The sequence below is a fragment of the Botryllus schlosseri genome, chromosome 2 (assembly GCF_051294905.1).
Source record: "Botryllus schlosseri isolate E-star chromosome 2, Bs_hap1, whole genome shotgun sequence".
Lineage (NCBI taxonomy): Eukaryota > Metazoa > Chordata > Ascidiacea > Stolidobranchia > Styelidae > Botryllus > Botryllus schlosseri.
In genome coordinates this window covers 17,704,107-17,727,029 of record NC_137237.1, presented here as the reverse complement: position 1 = coordinate 17,727,029, position 22,923 = coordinate 17,704,107, and the positions used below count along the sequence as shown (strand labels likewise).

At 40.6% G+C, this 22,923-nt stretch overlaps 2 protein-coding genes and 2 long non-coding RNA genes across 4 annotated transcripts; 1 reads left to right on the top strand and 3 right to left on the bottom strand.

Annotated features, from left to right (window-relative positions):
* Positions 1-534: 534 nt before the first annotated feature.
* LOC145433936 (glutathione S-transferase B-like) lies at positions 535-4,452 on the bottom strand. Its single transcript, XM_080311191.1, has 8 exons — positions 4,311-4,452; positions 4,170-4,245; positions 2,462-2,526; positions 2,259-2,385; positions 2,006-2,054; positions 945-1,056; positions 774-884; positions 535-709 (listed from the first exon to the last, which is right to left on the bottom strand). The coding sequence occupies exons 1-8, from the start codon at positions 4,350-4,352 to the stop codon at positions 611-613; spliced, it is 681 nt and encodes a 226-aa protein (XP_080167317.1). The 5' UTR covers positions 4,353-4,452; the 3' UTR covers positions 535-610.
* Positions 4,453-8,308: 3,856 nt separating this feature from the next.
* On the bottom strand, positions 8,309-16,442 carry LOC145433939 (glutathione S-transferase B-like). Its single transcript, XM_080311194.1, has 8 exons — positions 15,807-16,442; positions 15,656-15,741; positions 13,332-13,396; positions 13,135-13,261; positions 12,335-12,383; positions 11,771-11,882; positions 11,081-11,191; positions 8,309-11,015 (listed from the first exon to the last, which is right to left on the bottom strand). Exons 2-8 carry the CDS (start codon positions 15,702-15,704, stop codon positions 10,917-10,919), a joined length of 612 nt encoding a protein of 203 aa, XP_080167320.1. The 5' UTR covers positions 15,705-15,741; positions 15,807-16,442; the 3' UTR covers positions 8,309-10,916.
* Positions 16,443-17,027: 585 nt separating this feature from the next.
* Positions 17,028-20,614, top strand: LOC145433940 (uncharacterized). The gene is made up of 3 exons (XR_013913231.1): positions 17,028-17,168; positions 17,239-17,417; positions 20,305-20,614. It is a non-coding gene; the product is annotated as an uncharacterized LOC145433940 (long non-coding RNA).
* On the bottom strand, positions 19,179-21,910 carry LOC145433943 (uncharacterized). Its single transcript, XR_013913234.1, has 2 exons — positions 21,664-21,910; positions 19,179-20,271 (listed from the first exon to the last, which is right to left on the bottom strand). It is a non-coding gene; the product is annotated as an uncharacterized LOC145433943 (long non-coding RNA).
* Positions 21,911-22,923: the final 1,013 nt, after the last annotated feature.

Here is a 22,923-nt window from a genome sequence, read left to right as displayed (position 1 = left end):
ACTGACTTTTTTGAAAAATGCGGATTTGTATTTGTACCGATAGCGCCGACTCAGGTCACATTTTGCCACAATGCTTGAGTATACGCTGACTTTTTAAACATCATCAAATGTATCAACTGGAAAAACCAAATGGTATAATAATCCCATAAAATAATTATCTTCCGTCGATGAGCCGAAAATGTCGACGACGACTTGCAAGGAAATATAAGCTTATGTCTTAGCGGTCTAGGCTAGACCGGGCAACGTATTCGGCGTGTGACTATATTGCTATACACATTTATATTGATCAGAGTGTACGGATTTCTATATTTGCTCCCGATAATTGACTGCTTCTATTAACTGACTATTGCTACATTGATATTAATTAGAGTGAACACGAACCTTTACATTTCTGACGTTCACACTCAAAACGCGAACGTGAACTTCACGTTCACACCACCCCGATTGTCATGTTTTGCTGTCTATCACACAACACCGTCCGCTAATACCTACTATGATCTTGCATATTAGATGTGCGAAGAAAATAGACTAAACTCGTGTCCGGAATTTAATCGTTTGGCTGATACGCACAAAGAATTGTACTTTTCTTTTCCAGAACTATACTTGAAGATCAGCATTCTTTTTTGTAACCCCATCTCGCAATTGGAGCAGTGATGGGGTATGTGCTGAATCTGTCGGACAACATGTAACGCTTGATGGCCGGCAGTGCCTGAAAAAAAATACGCTCTCTATAAGGGCGTTCGCGTGACATTGCGGATATGATTGAACGAAACCTTGAAGTCCTCGACGTACTGCACAAGTCTAGGGAACTCTTTGGTGCAACCAGGATTGAGGCATTCCGCATAATCCAACAGAGTGTGAAACGCGAAATCGACGTACGATATCTGTAACTCATAATAACAGTAGGTCATTTACGAAAAATATAGCCAGCAATATCAAATCACCTCGTTTGAGACAAGCCATTTATTTCCCCCCATGAACGCAACGATCTTCTTCATAAAGTCGGGGTATTTATTCTCTTTAAATGCTTTTTTCGTCTCCTCATATTTGTCAACACTGTGAATAAGATTTTAAGCTTCCCGCTTCGCGTGTATTACCTGAATTTTGACGTTTATATTGCCAGTACTATGACTGTACGCTTCTTGATTTTGTCTGTCATCAACGAATATAGTCTTCAGAGGAAATATCACAATGCAATGCAAGGAAGGCCACAAGGTCGATATTTTCACGACCTGGCTCTTTATTGACACAGTTAGGGTTGCATTTGAAAAAAATCAATTTAAAACAAACATGTTTAAAACAAGGCCCTTGTTTAAAACATGTATTTTATTGTTTTTTTAAGGCATGACGTCACGAATATTTAACTCTGACGTCACATTGGATTGACATTGACAATTGAAATGTGGCTCCGTCGAAAAAAGGGCTTCCGATCACTGTCATAAACCGACCAAAAGTATGTTTAACCAGGACTAAATCGTTATGCAGCATTTTTACGGTCGACGGTCATCATCATCAGAACACCCATTCCGTACCAATGATCTATATCTACGTGCAAAAATTGTTGAACCGACGACGATTTTGAGGATTCCATCCACCCCACATGGTATACGTCGACTATTTTGGGTGCGAATCGTCCGTAGGCTCATACTACATGTTTTTTCGGACGTAATTACACAATTACGGCATAATTAAATAACGTTAAAAAAAAACTTTTTTTAAAAAAGGCATTTGTTTAAAACACTGTTTACAACATGTTTTAAACAAAGTGTTTTAAAACACCGTTTGTTTTAAATCCAACCGTCCATACAATACGTCAATACGTAGCGGCATGTCGAGAAGTAAGCCGAAATGCGCGCGTGCGTCCGCCCCAAATTATGCACAAAAGCACGAGGCGTAAGTCAAAGTACTGACCACGAAGGTCACAATCAATCCATGCCGATAAAACACGCGAATCAAAAACTATCACGGGCCAGAGGCCAGTCGAGAGAAAACTTTCACCACTTACGGCACGAAAATTTGTCCGAAAAATGATCTTCTCAAATCATCGAGAATTGCTGTAACAAATCAGTGGTTCAGTGGTTAGTTACCGTTTCATTTCTTAAGGTAGCTATATACGAAAAGTTCATTATTATCTGAAATGGTATTAGTGTCATATGATGGAATCCATAAGAATCATAGGAAGTTGGTCGGGAATCGAAAAGAAAGAGTCATGATTGCATACAAGAAAAATAGTGAAAACCCATGAAACGTCCACTCACCTTCCACATTTTCAGCTCTTGCCATGACCTTGTCGGATTTCGGCATCAGCCCATACTTTCTACAGACATACTTCAGACAAGCGGTGGATTCAGTCATTTTCAAGTCTCCATCCAAAATGTATGGCAGCTGAAATGGAGTTGAGACACGCATTTGAAGGAATTATCAAAGTCATTTATATTGTATGGTCAAGTTTTTAACATACGTTAGGAAAATCCAAACCCAGTGAAAATTTTTCTTCTGTCCACTGTGAGCGATCGAAGTCTGGTGCTGGAATCATAGTTAACGTCGGGAGTCATAATCTCTATTTCACATCCTAGATTATCGGCGCTCGGGCTACATAAAGTAAAGTGCATAACTTATATATGTGCGTGCGTCAAACCGTACACAATCGAATCCGCTGAATTCGGACACCTCTAGTGTCTATGGTCAAACAATGACGATACATGTAGTATCAATCGACAATTAACTCATACCGTATAAGCCAGCTACATTGTCGCTTTAACTTCGGTGACATTGTGTTCGTCTTGTAGAACAGAATGACACAGGGAAGTTTAACAGTAAAAGTGAAATCACTTACAAAGCAAACTGCGAAATAAAGTGGATAGCTTACTACTGTATTTGAAGAATCGCAGTACTCTTTTTTGTGGAATCGCTTGGTATCGAATTATTGCACAATGCGTCTAATAACTCTCGTCCGTTTTATGCGATAAGTGCCAATTACAGCAGTATAGCGCAGATGCGACGCATTTGTCAAGCAACAATGCAGTGTTTTAATGATTTATGTTACATTACGTATGACCACGAAACAAACAATTCGGACAAAGCTGTTTCTCCGCTTAATTCGGCCAAAAGCCGAACCAAAGTGTGTGGATTTAGCGGAGTCGAGTGCACTTCGAAGCCTTCGATGGAAGGATTAATACAAGGCCCTTATATTGAAAAATTATTCAGTTATGCATGAATTTAACAGCGAAATATAATTTGCTGAATCACGAATCCGGGGCGGGAGATAAGTAGGCCCTATATACTCATGGAGCGGGAAAGTATAAATATTTACATTTCTTTTCATCGCACACTCTCCAACATTTGAACGTAACCGGGACCTACGATTTTGGTAATGAATCAACCAAGAAGATTCAATATTTGGACAATTTCATTCGCCAGTAAACTATTATAACGGCGCTACGCAATTTCTCAATAGCTTTCAGCGCCGCGATTAAATCAATAATGCTGTAAACTTGACAATACAAAGGACAGAAGAAGCGATAGCAGAAATATATAACGTGTCTAACTGTCTATATTATTATATATGTCTTATTCATTTCGATTTGCGTGTCATTAGCCTGTGGATTATTGATATTAAAGGGGCCCTGCGCTCTAAAAATGATGTGGTCTCAAATTGAAGGTAAAAACGAACAAAAATTTTTGGCCGCAGCCATTTCCTTCAGAACGCCACCGTAATGGAGCTGGAATTTATTGAAATTTCTACAAGACCAGCTGCCGCGACTGCTTAACCCGTTACATGGCACGATGTCTTCACCGTCGCACTTGCTCGACGCGATCAGGCAGTCACGCAGAGAGCGAATTTTAGATAGTTGTCAGCCGATGTTATGAAGTAAATGTGTCTAAGTTTCGTTCTCTGCGTGACTGCCTTATCGCGTCGAGCAAGTGCGACGATGAAGACATCGTGCCATGTAACGGGTTAAGCAGCCGCGGCAGCTGGTCTTGTAGAAATTTCAATAAATTCCAGCTCCATTACGGTGGCGTTCTGAAGGAAATGGCTGCGGCCAAAAATTTTTGTTCGTTTTTACCTTCAATTTGAGACCACATCATTTTTAGAGCGCAGTGCCCCTTTAAGATAACAGGCCGGCAATGTATAGGCTACATATTCGTTTGTACAATGTATCGCTTACCTGGACCCATTTCATACCGCTTCTCTTCGTAATCGGCTTCTGCATATTCCAACGCGAATCTGATCGGGTCGGCAAGCTTCAACGGATAAAATAGGACATTGCTTTCCCATCGCTCTCTACAAGTTATCTCCGTATACTTACCGCCCGAACGTTCCAATATCCTAACGTTAATTTTTTACTCATGGCTAGTATTTTATGTCAAACTACTAAAATAACGGTATACTACTGACCTTGCAGTCTGAAAAAATCAAATTCATAAAATCTAAAGGGATCTGACACGTTTTTAGGACAATAATATGAGATTGATTTGAAGAATATAAATTTCCCTCAGGATGCAATTCATATACCACATCGACGCGAAATCTACAAGCCATCAAGCTTAAAATTCATTTTCCGTATCTCAATGATCATTGCTTGCTGGTGCCTTTACTGCCTTACACGCAGTCAATGCTAGCTATCCTATCTATGTACCTTGATGTTGGTCAATGATATATATATCAATTTAGATGTATGCGATATACGTATATAATTGGAATTGATATGAACTTGTCCTAAAACGACTACAGAGCATCTAATTATAAGCTACCGTGTAGTAGCTCTGTTGGTAGGCTGCTACTTTAAGCGAAGTCAAAACCGTACTACCCCATTTGAAATAAAACACAACGCCTGGGACGTGGGTTGGAGTGAATGACTGCTAGGCTACACAATGTGTAGCACACTCACGAGAGTGCGCACGTCATGCATGAGTGCTGTCGAATGGTTATCATGATGACTCGGCATAGTCGGCAATCAAGAAAGAAAAACATATATAGGCAGTCCAGGATTTTAAAATAAAAGTGATGTCGCCCAGCTACTAACGTTCGGCAGTATCAATATTTGATCGATGGGATCAGGGATATCTAGATATCCCTGGATGGGATGTGTAGTGTAGAGGGGTTACCAATTCAAAAGTGTTCACAGGCCAATTTCCTACCGTGGTAGACGATGTGGGCCGCAGCTCGGTGTGTGGGAATAATGACCCGTCTCCAATCTTTGGTTTCCAGATCAGTACTACGAACCATCTACTTCTCTCTTTTCCACTCGCATCTGCAATATGGAATCGTAGTATGGGGAAATGCATGTACAACATTTTTGTGCAGAATTCGAACCCTGCAAAACCGTGCGATACGGCTGATCTCATCTGTACCTTTACGTACCAATTTATCGCCTTACTACCGTAAGCATCGAATTTTGCGAGTTGATGAACTGTATCGCTTCGAAGTATCAAAAGTTGTTCACAAATATTTTTCCAATAGTCTCCCTCCTGTGTTTGATGACTTTTTCATACCTGCTAAACATGTCCATTCCCATTACACGAGATCTTCGTCTAAAGGAAACGTCTACTTACCCCAACCCAATAGCAACCTAACTAAGAGATCTATCGACTACTCGGGACCTATCATCTGGAATGCATTACCATCACATATCCGTGAATTGCCTTATAATAGATTCAAAAAAGCCCTACTTGATCACCTCTTGTCGTTACACTAACACTGTTGCCCTACCTCGCCCAGACATTGCTTCATTGATAATTTGCTACCATTGTTTAATTTTTTTCTATTTTCCTTTCCTAACTAAACATTTTTTTACAGCCAGACTGTTCTGAGTCAAGTGTACCTGTTTGATGCTGGTGTGATCAGACTAGATGACCTTCACGGTCTTATCGATCATTCCTATCTAATACCGAATACTGTGCATGCATATTTTCTGTATCACATTCACTGCCGTTTGTTATGTATTTTGGTTCGATGAAAATAAAGACTCTCTCTCTCTCTCTCTCATTACAATAGTTCTAGATATTCCTAGGTTACATATACAGTGTGCGGCCGCATTTCATTGAACGGTCGTAAAGGACCACCTTGTCGCAATATATATATATATATTATATTGGCATCAAGGCGACTTCATACCAAATTAGGAAACCGTTTGGACCAGGGATGGTCAACCTGTGGCCACAGAATCAATTAATCGATTTTGATATAGAGTCCTTGCAATCTGAGCCCCCACGTTCATTAAATGCGAACAGAAGAGTAAACGAATGCGGCCCATGAAGAAATACCAATTTGAAATTGTATGCATCTCGCGAATGACGGTTTTCTGGTACGTTTGGGCGATCCCTGCAACATATGTTTTTACTATACCTACGATCGTGATGGCACGTCAAGAAATAGCAACATGCAACAAGGGATTATTAACAACTCGAAGACACATCCTCGTATATTATGCGCCAAAGTTTTCGAAGGCACCCATTCCATCAGCGCTAAATCTGACCACCTGAACTGAGAATGGATGAATATTTGATAGTAATATATGCAGCAACCAATATTATCGACGAGAAGCATGCACGACGGTGAGAAAATTTCGCGCTCGTCGCGACTAGACGAACCACGCCAAAAACTTTTTAGAACATTAGTACATTAGATTTCGGTTCGAATTGTAAGCGTGCGTGCTGGGCGTTCTGCTTCTACAACTAAAATACTTTCATGCGCAAGGTATTTTACGAGAAAATAGTGATGACTCAGAACACTAGAAGGGCTTTCGCGATGCGAAGTGGCCTTGATGCCAATATAACATATCTGTTTTGCGACAAGGTGGTCCATTACGACTGTCCAATGGAATGTTGTCGTACGCTGTATATGTAATCCATGGACATTTAGAACTAAGTAGAACTAGAAGTTCTAGATATCCCTGATGTAATCGAAGTGCGGCGGTGAATAGTAAAAAGGTTCAACCCCTGGATTAGACGATGACACAATTGATGCGCTCATGTTTTTGCGTCAATATTACAAGGATTAGATGTGGCGAGATACCCAGTGGTATAATCCACAGCTGCAGCACCAATGGGTGGTGGGTTCGAGTCCGACTCCAGAATTCCCACCTAAGTTTTGAAGGTTTATCTAGGCTCCTACTCGCCATCTCATCCGCGTCAGCGGTGTCATGAAAAGCCTAGAGGTGGGCCGTGCTACAATGTGACAGCTACGGAATAAAAAATAAGGAATGTCATATGGTGTAAATGATTATTGTGGTCAACTAACACCATGAATACAATAAACAAACAAACAAGGAATTCATGTTGTTTGTGTAGCTTGCATGAGCTGTGCATTTCACTACTTTGCTAATCCCGGGATTAAGGAGTATAAACCTCGATGCGGGGATTTCGAATTTTGATCCCGATGTCCCAACAGTATAGTCACAATCAATGTTTACTTTGAGCAGCGCGTGTGCGCAATTGCGCGGTGCTGACACGGTCTCGGCGCACAGAAAATCTAAGCTGCGCAAAAAAAAAGCCGAAGTTTGTTTTGTTTGTTTTATTCACAACATTGGCGCTTCTCGCCTATATGGTTATTTGCGCCCAGCACATTAATTGCATTAACACATTGTCTTTCGCGCTCTTGCTTCGTTTTTCTGGTCCTTAGCTGCCATCTTTCCAGAGTTCGGCTCTCTCTTCTTCTGGGCTTTTCAAGGCGCTGTATTTACAGCGGGATCGGCGATGAGGAGCCCAGATAAACCTCCGACACATAGAAACACTCTTTATTTTAGTCGTTACGCACTGTTGTCCAAAGGATCGGGCAGTGAGATGGTGAGTGCGCGCAGACTCGTGAAGAATCAGAGGGAACATCGGTCGCAATCTGTTCAAAATAACACATTGGCTTATTTGGAGTGAATAACTGCACTGTTATGTTGCAAGCTGTAGTGTATAACGCCAAAATTTGAAAAAATAGCAGTTTTACTGTTATTTTGTTGTTGTTGTTGTTGCTCTAACTCGTTTTGAGCTGTCACTTCAAAATGGAGAAAACTTTCTTCTTAGGACATAGAAACATGATGTTTTGGCTGCTTTGGAGGTAGAATCATGACTCTACAGCCAGTGGTGGACGAGATAGGCAATTTTACCCCACCGCGTGCAGAAATTGGGTGATTGCCGACTGGAAAATGAGGATAACCCCCTAAATCAATTTTTGTTGAAGTTTTAGGTCATTTGTCGGGATTTAATAACCCCTTTTTTGATTAGAACGAAAAACTTTTTTCACTCTCCCTTGATAAACATGATTATATTTGTTATGTCCTTGATCTTGTTTGAACAATAACTCAATGCGACGAGGTTGCAATAAGAAATCAGTATATTATCAGCAGTATAACTTTAGGCAGCGACACGATCCAGAGTACAGTTAAATGAAAGACCACGAGACAACAGAACACAGGGTATAAATACAAGCACGACACACGAGGAAATAATGATTGGTTGTAATTACTAATCCTATAGAAAGAAAGAGTTGTACGACACTGAAACGTAAATGCATGAACATAACAATATTATGTCCGTGTGCCATTTGACGTGCCGTGAAAAATTATTCCGCGTGCCAGGGGTTGCCGATCCTTGGATGGAATCACGACCGTAGGAGACAATTGGGAGGACTCGAGCTCGAAGGAGGCCTAAAATTGTTTCGTAAATTAACATAAAAAATAGAGTATTATTAAATATATATAGAACTTCCTGTCTTCACATTAATATGGGTATTCCTACCCAAGAAAAAAACGCATAATTTATTGAGATATGCACACCAAGACGTTGACAATGACGTTTCGGCTCACTACTCTGCGAAGAGTGCTGCAAAAAGGCTCGGCGGCGAGAAAACCTTGACCCAAAACGACCGCCTCATGCTGGCCGAAACCGACATATATATATGTCGAATTTTGCCTTGTCCATAGTCGCCAAAATGGGTGGCGTCTAATATTCTTTTCCTGGCAATCTGAGCCCCACATTACAAATGACACTCGCAGAGAAAATTATGCGCCCCGCGAAGAAATGCCACTTTCAGTCTTGTGCGTTGCAAGGAAGAAGTTTTTTTAGGTCTGGTACGTTTCAGAGATTCCGAAATCGTTTGGCTATATAGCAGACGGGAGGTCAGGAAATAACACCACACAACAAAGTAATTGATAACAACGGGCCCGCCCGCAGATAAGTATAAATTACAGGCCCTAAATTTTCAAAGACACCACTACGCCAATAAGCACGCTGGCTATTAGTAGTTAATATTTGACAGTAATATATACAATTCCAATTTCATAGACCGAATTCAACCATGACTTTGATTTTTTTCGCGATTTTTGCGACGAGATGACAATAGTTCGCTGATCTCCGAGAACAAGAACTCTATCTTCGTGATAACGTACGGCGCAGAGGGGGGTCTGTAGGGCGAAGGCCCCAGAAGTTTGGTTTATCACCCTAGACCACCCAAGACCAGCCTTTTGAGGAGGGCTGACAAAGTGCTGTTATGGTCCTGGATACGAACACGATACCCAAAGGTCACGAGTGTACGAACTCGGGCTCAGCTGCTCTCGCTCTGCGTTCGTAACAAGGAGAGTTTAATTTCATGTCGTAATGGGATTGTCGAAGCGCAAATCAGTGTGAGAAAATATCAGAAATCCGGGAAAGGCTATCAAAAGATGAGATAAAACTTGAATCAAGTCTTATCGAATGTCTTGTATCACATGCAATGACTCGGATTTAAGTCGAGTCATTTTTCATAGTCAAGAAATCACTCATGTCAAGTCGAGTCACGAGAAAATTGCGACTCGGGCTGCGACTTGCGATTATCACAACGTCGTAGATGGCCATACTCAGCTTTATTACATACGCCATGCAATTGCACAAGAATAGTGAGTTCTCCTTCTGCCTACGCCCTGATCTGCAAGTATATCTCTATATCTCGACACGAAGCTCTGCAATTGCCGTTTGAGCTAAATTCGAAGCAATGCCTGCGAATTCTTTCAATTCAAATTCGCCACCATGAAACTGTATCGAGACGTTATTTAACGTGGGAAGTGCATGCGACCTGAATAGCAATAGTTCGCTTCCAAACGAGCGCAAAACATCGTGTCAGCCGGGTATTTGTTGGACTTCGAGTCCCTCAAACTTTCACGGAATATTGTACGTGTATTTTACTACGACTGCTTATGCCTGAACACAATTCGCAGCTATTCAACCTACGAAATTTGTTATGTTTAGCCAGGGTTGTAATGACTCGAGTCACAATTTTTTGGTGACTCGAGTCATTTTTTCAATGTGTAAAATGACTCGACTCGAGTCAATTTGTGTATTTACTCGACTTGTACTCGAGTCATTGTGTATTACTCGAGACTGGGACGGCCAACACATACATTTCATTGTAACTTCGAAGAATTGCAAAGTCACCACATTATTGGCAGTTCGTCCATCAGTTCTGATACTTGGAAAATATGGCCAGAAACTGTAAGGACTGAGGAATATTACGATATTTTGAATGTGAGCCATTATATCACTCGATCAGAGTTGAAAAAATTAGGTTGAACGGGATTGAACTTGAAACTGAACACACAATGACTTAGACTCGGACTCTACCCTCTATTCACTAACTTGAACTCGCACTTGACTCGGTGGTGAATTAAAATGACTCGACTTGACTCGAGTCAAAACGATAAAAATGAGATGGATTTGTGACTCGGAACCTTGTGACTTGGTTGCAACCCCGTGTTCAGCTATCTATGCTTCATCTGTTCGGACATATCATACAACATCGTCCGCTGATGTCTACCAAACTCACCAGCTATGAGTGCTAATAAGACAATAAGTTGTAGGTCATGACCAGAATATAATCATAGTCTATCGGCACATACGGTCTATGGATTGTACATGCACATACAAGTACAGTTCTCTCCCAGAATTTATGATCAGCATTCTTTTTTGTAACCCCATCTAATAAATGGGTTAGTGATTGGGTAGGCGCTGAACCTGTCGGACAACATGTAGCGTTTGATGGCCGGCAGTGCCTGAGAAATACAAACGCTCTTTGTAAGCTGTGATAGATTGACATTGCGCATGTAGTAGAAAAAACCTTGAAGTCCTCGACGTATTGCACAAGTCTCGGGAACTCTTTGGTGCAACCAGGGTTGAGGCATTCCGCATAATCCAACAGAGGGTGAAACGCAAAATCGACATAGGATATCTGTAACACATATTAACAAGGCAATTTACCTAGGGTTGCATTTAAAACAAACATGCATAAAACATATTAGCCCCTGATTGAAACATGTTTTTTTGTTTGTTTATTTGTCAACCATGAAATCGCGGCTCTTTATTTGTGACATCATGTAGGGTAAATATGGCTCCTTTAATGAAAGAGGCTACTGACCCTGTCATAATTGGACCAAAAATATCTTTAACCAGGACTACATCGTTATGCAGCATTTTACGGTCGGCGGTCGTCATCATCAGAACATTCATTCCGCACCAATGATCAGTATCTTCGTTCTACAACTATTGAACCGATGACGATTTCGAGGGATCCAACAATCCATATCATATACGACGACAATATCGGGTGCAAATCGTCCGCACGTGTTTTTTCAAAAAGTATTTACATGATTATGGCATAAGTATACGCTTGAAAAAATACGATTTTTTTTAAAGGCATTTAAAAAAGTGCTGTTTGAAACATGTTTTAAACAAAGTATTTGTAACACCATTTGTTTTAAATGCAACGATAAATTTATCACGTAGAATGTAATCAGCAGTACCATATGACCTCGTTTGAGATAAGCCATTGATTTCCACCCATGAAAGCGACAATTTTCTTCATAACGTCAGGATATTTATTCTCTTTGAATGCTTTCTTCGTCTCCTCATATTTGTCATCGCTGTAAGATTTTAAAGCTTGCTGGTTGGGTTTCGCTTCGCGTGTTTTACCTGGATTGATTGTGACGTTTATATGGTTTACTTTGACTATGCCCCTCTTACTTGTGTCTGTCATCACGAGATGGAGTCTTCAGAGGAAATTTCGCAATGCGATCCAGGGAAACCCACAAGGTCACTAACACCATCAAGTCCATCACGTTGGGGTCACAAGTTCGTGGATACACTGTGGGTGGCGTGCTCTTTATTGATACAATCCGTAAAATCATGAGCTAAGAAAGCTAAAATACGCGGGTCCATCCGTCCCCAAGGACATACGCAGAGGACAGACAAAAGTATGAGGCGTAAGTCAAAGTACTGACCATACAGTGGTAACAATCAATGCATGCAGGTAAAACACGCGAAGCGGAACCTATCACGGGTCAAGGACAGTCGAGAGAGATCTTTCTTCACTTACGGTACGAAGAATTGTCCGAAAAATGATCGTTTCAAATCATCGAGAATAGCTATGTAACAAATCAGTGGTTGGTGAACGGATTGCGTTTTACTGTAAAAATATGTCAATTCTAGTTGTCTAATTGAAATCGTCAGTAATGTAATTCTAATCTAATTTGTGACATGTTTCTATGCTCTAATTGTAATTCAAATCTAATTTCTGGTTTTACCGAAAATGCCACAGGAGAACTGTATAGTTCGAAACAAGTCAATATTAGTGTACGTATTGTACATTATACATACATTATGCATTGCACATACACATACATTATACATTATACATTGCACAAAATTGCGATACAATGAAAAGATAGGAAGGTGTCGAAACGACTTGGAGTAGCTAGCGGTACGGGAATGTAATAATGGGGAATTGGCAATCCAAAAATACGCCAAATTCATGTTACATGAATTGAAATAAACCACTGAATTCATGAAAACATGGTCGGTGGATATTTCACGATGAGCGCAACGGAAAACGTTGTGATTTGACAGATTTTGTTGAATGTTAGTTGGCAATGAGAACTCAGGGATATATAGAACTATTGTTCCACTATATAATCATATGTCCTTATTACACCATCTACTGCGTGGCCATTTTTCTTCAGCGCCCCCCAATACCGCCCCATGATCCCTGCGCCCGCATTTCGCCCCCTGAGCGTTTCCGCTCCCTTCGAAATCAAAATCGCCCCCGGGCGATGGAAACAAGGTTAAGAACCACTGATTTAGACGAAAATGACGTGGGCCCATATAAGGTCCACTTACCTTCCACATTTTCAGCTCTTGCCATGACCTTGTCGGATTTCGGCATTAGCCCGTACTTTCTACAGACGTACTTCAGACATGCAGTGGATTCAGTCATTTTCAAGTCTCCGTCCAAAATGTATGGCAGCTGAGTTGGAATACGTATTTGAAGGAATTTACAAAGTAATGTATATTGTATTGTCAACTTTTTAACATACGTTGGGGAAATCCAAACCCAGTGAATATTTTTCTTTTGTCCACTGCGATCGATCGAAGTCTGGTGCTGGAATCACAATCTGTAGTTAACAACAGTCTATATTGCTGGTGAACACACACATATCGTTTCATATTATTCGCTATAACAAGGGTTGCATTTAAAACACAAATTAAAAAACATGTTTTTATTGCTTTTTTTGCCATTGCGTCACGAATATTTAATTGTGACGTCACCATAGATTGACCCCGGCAATTGAAAGTATAAGGTAAATATGGCTCCTTTGACGAGAAAGGCTTCCGACCCTTGTCATGAGCGGACAAAAAAATCTTTAACCTGGACTACATCGTTATGCACTATGCAGCAGTATTGCGGTCGGAGGTCATCATCATTAGAACATCCATTTCGTACCAATGATCCATATCTACGTGCTATATAACTGTTGAACCGACGACGATTTCCAGGATTCTCACCATTCTATATTGTAGCCTCATACTACATCACAAGAATTGCGATACACTGAAAAGATAGGAAGGTGTCGAAACGACTTGGAGTAGTCTTTGAAATCAGACACCAACCTCGGCCTAGGCTTAGGCCTCTTCGTTTTTTTTCTGTTCCTAAGCGTAGGATTCAGCTGCCGGCTGTAGCTTGTGGCTTTTGGAGGTACTGTATTCACAACGAGGTCGGCGATGAGGAGGTCAGGAGGGAGGAGCTGAGCTCAGTCAACACAATGGTGTCGCGACGGTTGTGTTGCGCAACTCACGATATCGCGGAAGTGTAGCCGAGAGCAGGCAAGTATAAATATTTACATTTCTTTTCATCGCACACTCTTAAACTTTCGCACTTAACCGGGACTCGCGGTTAGCGTAGAACGACTCAATGGAGCAGATTCAACATTCGGACACTTTTATTCACCAGTACACTATATCTTCCAAATCTTTCAGCTCCGCTATTAAATCAATGCTGTAGAATTTTATGGTGTAGGCTTAAAGCAGTTGTTCTCAGCCTTTTTGACCTGACGGACCGACCAAACCTTCAAAAATCAGAATTCAATTTAAATTTAATGGTGACAAATGTATGTAATTCAAAAGTATTATTGGAAATTTCATTTAATTGTACCTTTTTGATATTATATATTAGTACTTGGTTTTATTGAAGTCTCTGCAAGAAGCTAGCGAAGTCAGCCAAGACCACTAACTTGTTCGTGATTGTTTGGCTCTGTTGAAAGAAGCGTCTTTGCTGTTTGCTAGAGCCTCTATTATAATAGGTGTCGCTTAATCACATTTAGCGAAGTTTTTGTAAATTTCTCCTTGATTATTCACATATAACTTTTCTTAGCGAGTTGTAGGCTACTATTGAACAGTTTTGTACATAGCTTGAAGCATAGTGTCCTATATGGTGTCGACACAAGCAAAACACACGCCTCAGTGAAATTGTATCACGTCACAATTTCCATTTGGCTACAGGTAATTTGACGGTCCTTTTTGACCGGCTTGTCGAGCATTAAATTTGGTAAAACAGGTATCAATCGAAAGCTGACTCTGCACTGATTACGAAAATATAAATTTTATTCCGCTGGTGGCCCTGGAACTCCCACAATCAGCCTCGAATTTTTCATTGTTATGGAGATTGGCATTGGGACGCAACAATGCTGTCTGGCGAAACGAGAGAGTAGCTCAAGAGAAAAAGAGCCAGACAGCATTGTTGAGTCCGAATGCCAATCTCCATAACAATGAAAAATTCGAGGCTGATTGTGGGAGTTCCAGGGCCACGAGCGGAATAAAATTTATATTTTCGTAATCAGTGCAGAGTCAGCTTTCGATTGATGCCCGTTTTACCAAATTTAATGCTCGGCAAGCCGGTCAAAAATGACCGTCAAATTCCTTGTAGCCAAATGGAAATTGTGACGTGATACAATTTCACTGAGGCGTGAGATTTGCCTGTGTCGACACCATATAGGACACTATGCTTGAAGCATTGTGACGTACACGCTGAAAGTAGACCATGAACTGCCTATTACGGCACCACGCAGAAAGTACGTTCCGAACTTCTAAATCAATTTACAATTTGAGGTTTTATCTCCCAAATTAATGAACAAGCTTCCGAATTCTTGCATTTTGTAATTGAAATAGAAGATTCTAGTTTATTTAGCGGACTGGCAGGAAACTTGCCACCGGTGTAAAGGACAGAAGAAGGGGTAGCAGGTATATACAACGCGTCTATATTATCTGCGATTTGTCCGTTTCGATTTACGTCTCGGTCGCCTAAGGATTAATGACATCAATATGTATTCCAAGCAGAAAACGCAGAGTGTAGACTACATGTTACTTTCTACACCGCCAACCTTGCCCCTATAGTTTCTCTTCGTAATCCGCATTTGTATATTCCAACGCGAAACGGATCGGATCGGCAAACTGTAACGACATTAATCCGGCATTGCTATCCCATCCCTCTCTATAAGCTATCGCTGCATACTTACCGCCCGAATGTTCCAATATCCCAAAATTAGTTTTTTGCTCATGGCTAGTATATTTTATATTAAGCTCCCAAGATAACAGATCTTTCTAGTCTGAGAAGAAAGCAAATTTATAATCTTAATCGAATGAGCGTGTGTTAAGTTAATATTTAGATTATAAATTACCCCAATAACTATTCACAAGGATGGATTTCTATGTGGAACACTAGGCTCGCACGCGTACGCCACTGCACAATTGCACATGACGTACCACCGCAACATAACAACTCGACTACTGATCGCGCCTAGTTCCCGCAGCCAATAATGACCAAGGAGGGCGTGTCATCTGATTTGGGTGTGTGTCTTGACCTCCAGGAAACCCATGAGAATCGCTCCTTGAACCTCTGCGCATGGTATGAACCCAGGTTAAGAACCATGCACTGGTATAGTCCTTGGTGTCGGCATAATATTGCGGATCGCACAGCAACAAGAATAATCCCTAAAACGACTACTGAATAAGCTACAATAGTAACTCTGTTGATACACTGAAATGTTTACCAATTAGTCTTGTAAAAGTCAATGAGATCCGACATGCCAAAATCGCAGCTATATATGCGGAAAAATCTTTAGATGCCGCAACTTGACTTCGAGGAAAGCTGCTGAAATAGACACTTACGTGACCTTTGACACGAACCAATCAGGTTGCTGCAGGATGTAAACAAACATCAAGCCCGGGCAAGCTTACTATGAGCTCTTATGGAAAAGGGTTGAAAAATGAAGGTTTTTAGCAAAATTACATTGAATTGGGGATGGCTGGACCTGATGAATAGTAATAGCGCAGAGCTAGTATGTAGATGCAGCGTTTTAATCTAGAATGAACAATTTGAACATGAATGGTGGCAAGTACGCATCAGCATGGTGTGTCCAAATGCATGGAGTTTTGACAACTTTTAGGATTAAGCAACGATTGATGTATACTATACTATCGGATTGTGGTAATGCATACTTGACGATTTCATAGGCTCAGGGCACGAGTAAAATCTCCAAGCATAATATCTCCTGTTCAGAAATATATGTTAGAAAAATATAGCCGCTGCCACACAGTACAATTTTGGTATATATTGATTGAAAGCTATGGATATTCTATCGGATTTTCGGATTTGAGTGGGACAGTATTTTCTTCTAACACCGCGGAGAAAGCTACGAAGCTGCGTACACGACTTAGGGATAAAGATTGAGGAGACAATCCACTCTTATTGTGGAAGCAATATTCTAGTGAACAGCCAATGTTATCGCAGAAAAAACTTGCAGAAAAGTGAGATACCACACCTGATGGAAATATCTCGGAAAATCTAATATTGATTCGTCTTGCACTTGTAAGACAGGGTAAGTAAGGAAAAAGGCATTTCTTCAGAGACTCATGCAATAGATATTGTAACCATGGTTTTATTTTCAGATTAGGTTCTGATATGCTCTCATGCATATGCAGTTATGCAAGGATCAAGACAATCCAACACCTGAAGCTACAAGGGCTGAAAGACATACATTGTGATTTGCGTCAGCATCAGTGAGCTCGATCGTGATTGCCAAGCCATCTCTTGACCGTACTCGCAACCCATCAACTCCTGCCTCTAGGTAGATTTTGGCGTGTCTGGTGTCTTCGATTTTATAACATTACACCAAACACAAATAATCCTACAACATCTGTACCTGGAGAACTGTTTATTCAACAAATTGGGCATCTAAATGAGATTCAATGCACACCACACCACTGGAATATAGTATGTATAGACCAGTGTTGGGATGACTCGAGTCATGACTTGACTCGAGTCAGACTCGAGTCACCTTTTTCGCATGACTTGACTTGACTCGAGTCACTTTGCCAAAATGACTTGACTTGACTTGACTCGGCGTATCAGAAATGTGGATTGACTCGTGACTCGGAGCAAAATTCACGAGTCAATTTCAAGTCATCAAGTAGCCTAATCGGTGTCGATAAAGATCACTTTATCTTGGATATGTTCGGATTGTTCGCGAAACGCTTGTGTAACCCCTGTGACTAAGAGCGACCAATCATTCAATAAGCGTGCATTTCACCGAGCCTCGATTGTTCTTTCACAAATAGATTGACTGCAAACGAAGTGATCGAAGCTTAAAGCTTACGTTGTCGTAACTCTAGTGGTAAAGTAATAGAATAGCAAAATGTCTGTTTCTGTTCTCATCTTACCTTAACCAAACCGATTGTTTTATTGAAATTGAAGTCGAATATAGTTTATATAGTCCTCAACCATGGGCACAGGCTCGAATGGTATCATATCTATTTGTAAATGGGTAACGTATTGCATCTTATCAATTCGTTTCCCTATTCTCTGTTTTGGCTGGTAACTATAAACTGAGGCTATGCAATTACGTAGTTTCACAGTTCTACGTATATGTGAGCGATAAAGCGCCTTCTTGCGTGTATATTTAACTCTATATTCGTTCATCGGTTCGAAATCAATGACCAATGACCACTCAAACTGTATTTCAGACAGCTAGCAAATTGCAGTGACGTAATCATTCCTCATACATACATCGAAAAGGCAACTTGACTTGAAATGTGACTTGACTCGTGACTTGACTTGACTTGACTCGACTTGACTCGAGTCACCTCCAAAAATCGAGTGACTTGACCTGACTCGAGTCACCTTTGAAAATCGATTGACTTGACTTGACTCGAGTCAAAATGTGCAATGACTCGAAATGACTCGAAGGTAGTGACTTGATCCCAACACTGGTATAGACATGCACTGTTGGCACACACTGACCATGGCACCATGCAATTAGGATCTGTAGCATGCTATTAGTCATTATGATATTCACAATGGAACTGAATTTGCACAAATGCTGAATATGTTGCGTCATTCATTTCTAATCTTGAATTAGAGTAAGCAATTAGTCCATATTCGGTTAGTTGATAGACAATGCTGCATATTATGACACCGAACAAAATTTCACACTCCTTGATTCTTCCGATCAGTTGTTTAATATGAATATGATGTCTCGTCATCTTTCTTGTTGCGGAACAGTTTGGCCCCGACATTTGACGATGTGCCAAATCATGTGCAGGAATATAAAATCTAGATTTAATTTCTTGATTTCAGGCTCAATTGCGAATCCCTTTTCTGCCATGATAGCATCTCTTAGTGCACCATAGCTCCATGTGAATAGTTCTCGCCAGTGTTGGGATCAAGTCACTACCTTCGAGTCACAAGTCATTTCGAGTCATTGCACATTTTGACTCGAGTCAAGTCGAGCCACGAGTCAAGTCACACACACCAATGAACGAATACAGAGTTATACACACAAGAAGGCGCTGTGTCGCTCACGTATACGTAGAACTGCTAAACTACGTGATTGCATAGCCTCAGTTTATAGTTAACATCCAAAATAGAGAATAGAGAAATGAATTGATAAGATGCAATACATTACCCATTTACAAATTGATATGATACAATTCGAGCCTTCGTCAATGGTTAAGGACTATATAAACTAGCCTATATTCCAATCAATTTCAATAAAACAAGACATTTGGTTACGGTAAAAATGTAGAACAGAAATAGACATTTTGCTATTAAATTACTTTACTACGGTATACTAGTTTACGACAACGTAAGCTGTAAGATTCGTTTGCGATAAAAATATATTTGTGAGAGAACAATGAAGGCTCAGTAAAACGCTCGATCATTGAATGGTTGGTCACTCTCACGGGTTGGTTGGTCACTCTCACCAGCGTTTCGTGAACAGTCCGAACATACAGTGTGCAAGATACAGTGGTTTTTATTGACACCGATTACTTGAGGACTTGAAATTGACTCATGAATTTTGCTCCGAGTCACTAGTCAATCCACATTTCTGACATGCCGAGTCAAGTCAAGTCATTTTAGCAAAGTGTCATGACTCGAGTCATACCAACACTGGTTCTCGCACAAAAGTTAGTACACCACAATCCATCAATTCTTTCAAAGTTGTATGTGATTTATAGACAAAGATATTGTGAGCACGGCGGGGTTTGTCTTCATCAGTTCAGTACAGTCAATAATCATTCTAGATTTGAGAATTCGCGAATGGATGCAAATGCTGCATTTTTAAGAACCACATCTCTACATAGCCAAATCGAAATTTAATGAAGCAGTTACATACGATTCACCTAATGGTTTAATACTATGCTTACTACAATAATAGGAATTTGACATCAGTAGGATAAGTCGGGCAATTCAGAAAGAATTTAATGTAGTCCAGTATAAAATTTCATCAGCTTCTCCACATCTTTTGACACTATGGTGCTTTGAGAGCTGAACTTCACTAGCAATAATTGTCCGTCAATTTGTAATTTTCCTGGAAGAGTTTCCTGTTTTGTGCTTCTATACTTCTTCCAGAAATTTGATTTTCTTGCGTTTTATCCCTCGACTTCCTCTTTCTGCAGCGTCATAAAGGATATCCATCAAGCCTGCATAAAATATATAATATGTTTATTTTACAGAGCAACAACACTGCTGTACAGGCACCCATCAAGGCGTGCTCGTGCGACTCATGTCGACCCCTACCAATGTCATCAACTATCCATCTTATCATTGAATATATTGCTTTCAACAATTTCAATCCATTTTACACCATCAAGCAACAACACTGGAGCGGAATAATATGAGACACACACCAAGTCGATTGTGGCATCAACAACGAAAGCGGTGTGACTGCATATCAGTTTGGACTCATTGTTCTATCTACTAAATTATGTGACGATTCAATATTTTTGGTACAATAATACATACGTCATTTTATCAATAAAATGAGAATTCAGATGACTATAAGGAAGTCCACATGCCTTTATCCAGATTTTACATTCTCCCATGCATGTTATTGGCTCTGGGAAAGGTAGAAGCGCACACCAGGAACGTTCTGGGTAGCAATCTCCAAGTTTCACCCGTAGGTAGGCTATTAGCAGTTTAGCTGCTGTGTTTATCCGGCATTTATCCTGATAGATTCAATACATGAGCTAGAACAAAAAATGGCAATTTCAGCTGTGGTCGGATCATGTTGCCTAACACATATATTATAGTAACATGTTGATTATAGAATATGCAGACAAGTGTCCAGTGTAACCAGGGTTGTAACCAAGTCACAAGTCAATCACACGTTTATAGTTTTGACTCGAGTCATTTTCAATTCACCACCGAGTCAAGTCCAAGTCAGCGATCAGAGGGCCGAGTCCACCATGACTCGAGTCGAGTCCAAGTTATTGTGTCGACTGATCAGTTGCTAAATCTTGCTGAATCCACTTTTTATAACTCAGTTTGGTGATATCGAATGGTTCGCATTTATAATACTAATTTTCCTCATTTTTAGCAGTTTCTGGTCGCGTTTTCAAGTATCAGTACCAATAGACGAAATCCCAATAGTGTGGTTACTTTACTATTCTTCAAAATTACAATGAAATGTCGGTCTTGGCCGTCAGAGTCTCGAGTCATGCACAATGACTCGAGTCCAAGTCAAGTCAATACACAGATTGATTCGAGTCGAGTCATTTCCGTATTTTAAGAAAATGAGTCGAGTCATCATAAAATCGTGACTCGAGTCGAGTCATGACTCGAGTCATTACAACCCTGAGTGTAACAGTATAATTTGCTAGATAGTGATACAGACTGTTCCGTATATGATTCCCTAAATAGAACGCATATAACACCGAGCACACATAATGAATACCCCACCTATCCTGACTCAAGATTCCTCTAATACATGCTATTCGGTACGACAATCCTATAGTATTGTTTACGACTAATGATAACACCGCAATAGTTGTTTCATCCGAAAAGTTGTCAGAAATCCATTCATTTGGACATACCGTGCTGATGGTTGCTTGCCACCATTCAGGTTTATTCTAGGTTATAACACTGCAAATACGTACTAGCTCAACGTTATTACCATTCACCAAAGCCAGCTATCCCCAATTAAATGTCATTTTGCTAAAAACCTTCATTTTTCAACCCTTTTCCATAAGAGCTCATAGTAAGTTTGCCCGGGCTTGATGTTTGTTTACATCCTGCTGCAACCTGATTTGTTCGTGTCAAAGGTCACGTAAGTGTCTATTGCACGCGCCTCACATAGATCACAATATGGGTGAACGAATGTCGATCACCGACGAAGCAAAAGCTTCGCCAAGACATTGAATATATAAAATTCGTTAACACCTGCTGACACTTTCTCACTGTAATTTCAGTCCGCATCGTCCAGGTCGTGGTCGTTCTGTCGCCATTATATCCCAACGCATCCGTCATGTATGGCTGCTGTCATCTGCTCATCATAATGACTCTGCATTATGGAGTCGGTACCGTGCAATAGGCCTACTACAAAATAACGCAATTCGTACCACGAATTTCTTTTGGATAGTAACAGTGCGGCATTACAAAATATCGTACCGTTATTTGATACCTTTCGTACAATGTAATATACATTTCCGCTGACCATGACCATTCACTTGGCCATGGCGTAGTAGTGGCGTAAAATGACGAGTAAATATTTACGTTCCCAACACATCAAGCATCAAGCCTAGTTGCGTTGTGTATAGCGTAATAACTGTCGAGTGTCGACGTATCTTGCCTACAAATATGATCAATGATCATTGATCAAATACATTCCGTTGACCATAACCCCTCCAAAAATCCGACGAATTTTGTTACTCACTATATTCTAGGGTTACCATATTTTGGAAATCTGAAAAGAGGATCCGACACATTTTAAAATTTTAAAAGTTGCAAATGCGGGGTAAATTTTTCCCACCCCGTCGTCGGTTGACTAAAAAAAGGTCAACTTTTCGGCCCAGCTCCCGAAATACCCGCGGAGGGTTATTTCAGTGCTGATTTACGGCGATTTACGATTTATGGCGGGGGAGATAGCGTAGTAGTGACGATATAAGCGCCTACCAAGCAGGCGGAGCCGATTCGATTCCCGTCGGAGGCTCATCTGGCTCCTCTTCCCCCGCTGTCGCCGTTCTAACGGCGACAAAAAAAAGCCCAGAAAAAGACCCGAAGAAAGAAAGCACTCGCAAGGAATGGCAAGAACTTGTAGAAAGGGGCGCGGCTTCAAAAAGATCAACATCGAAAAG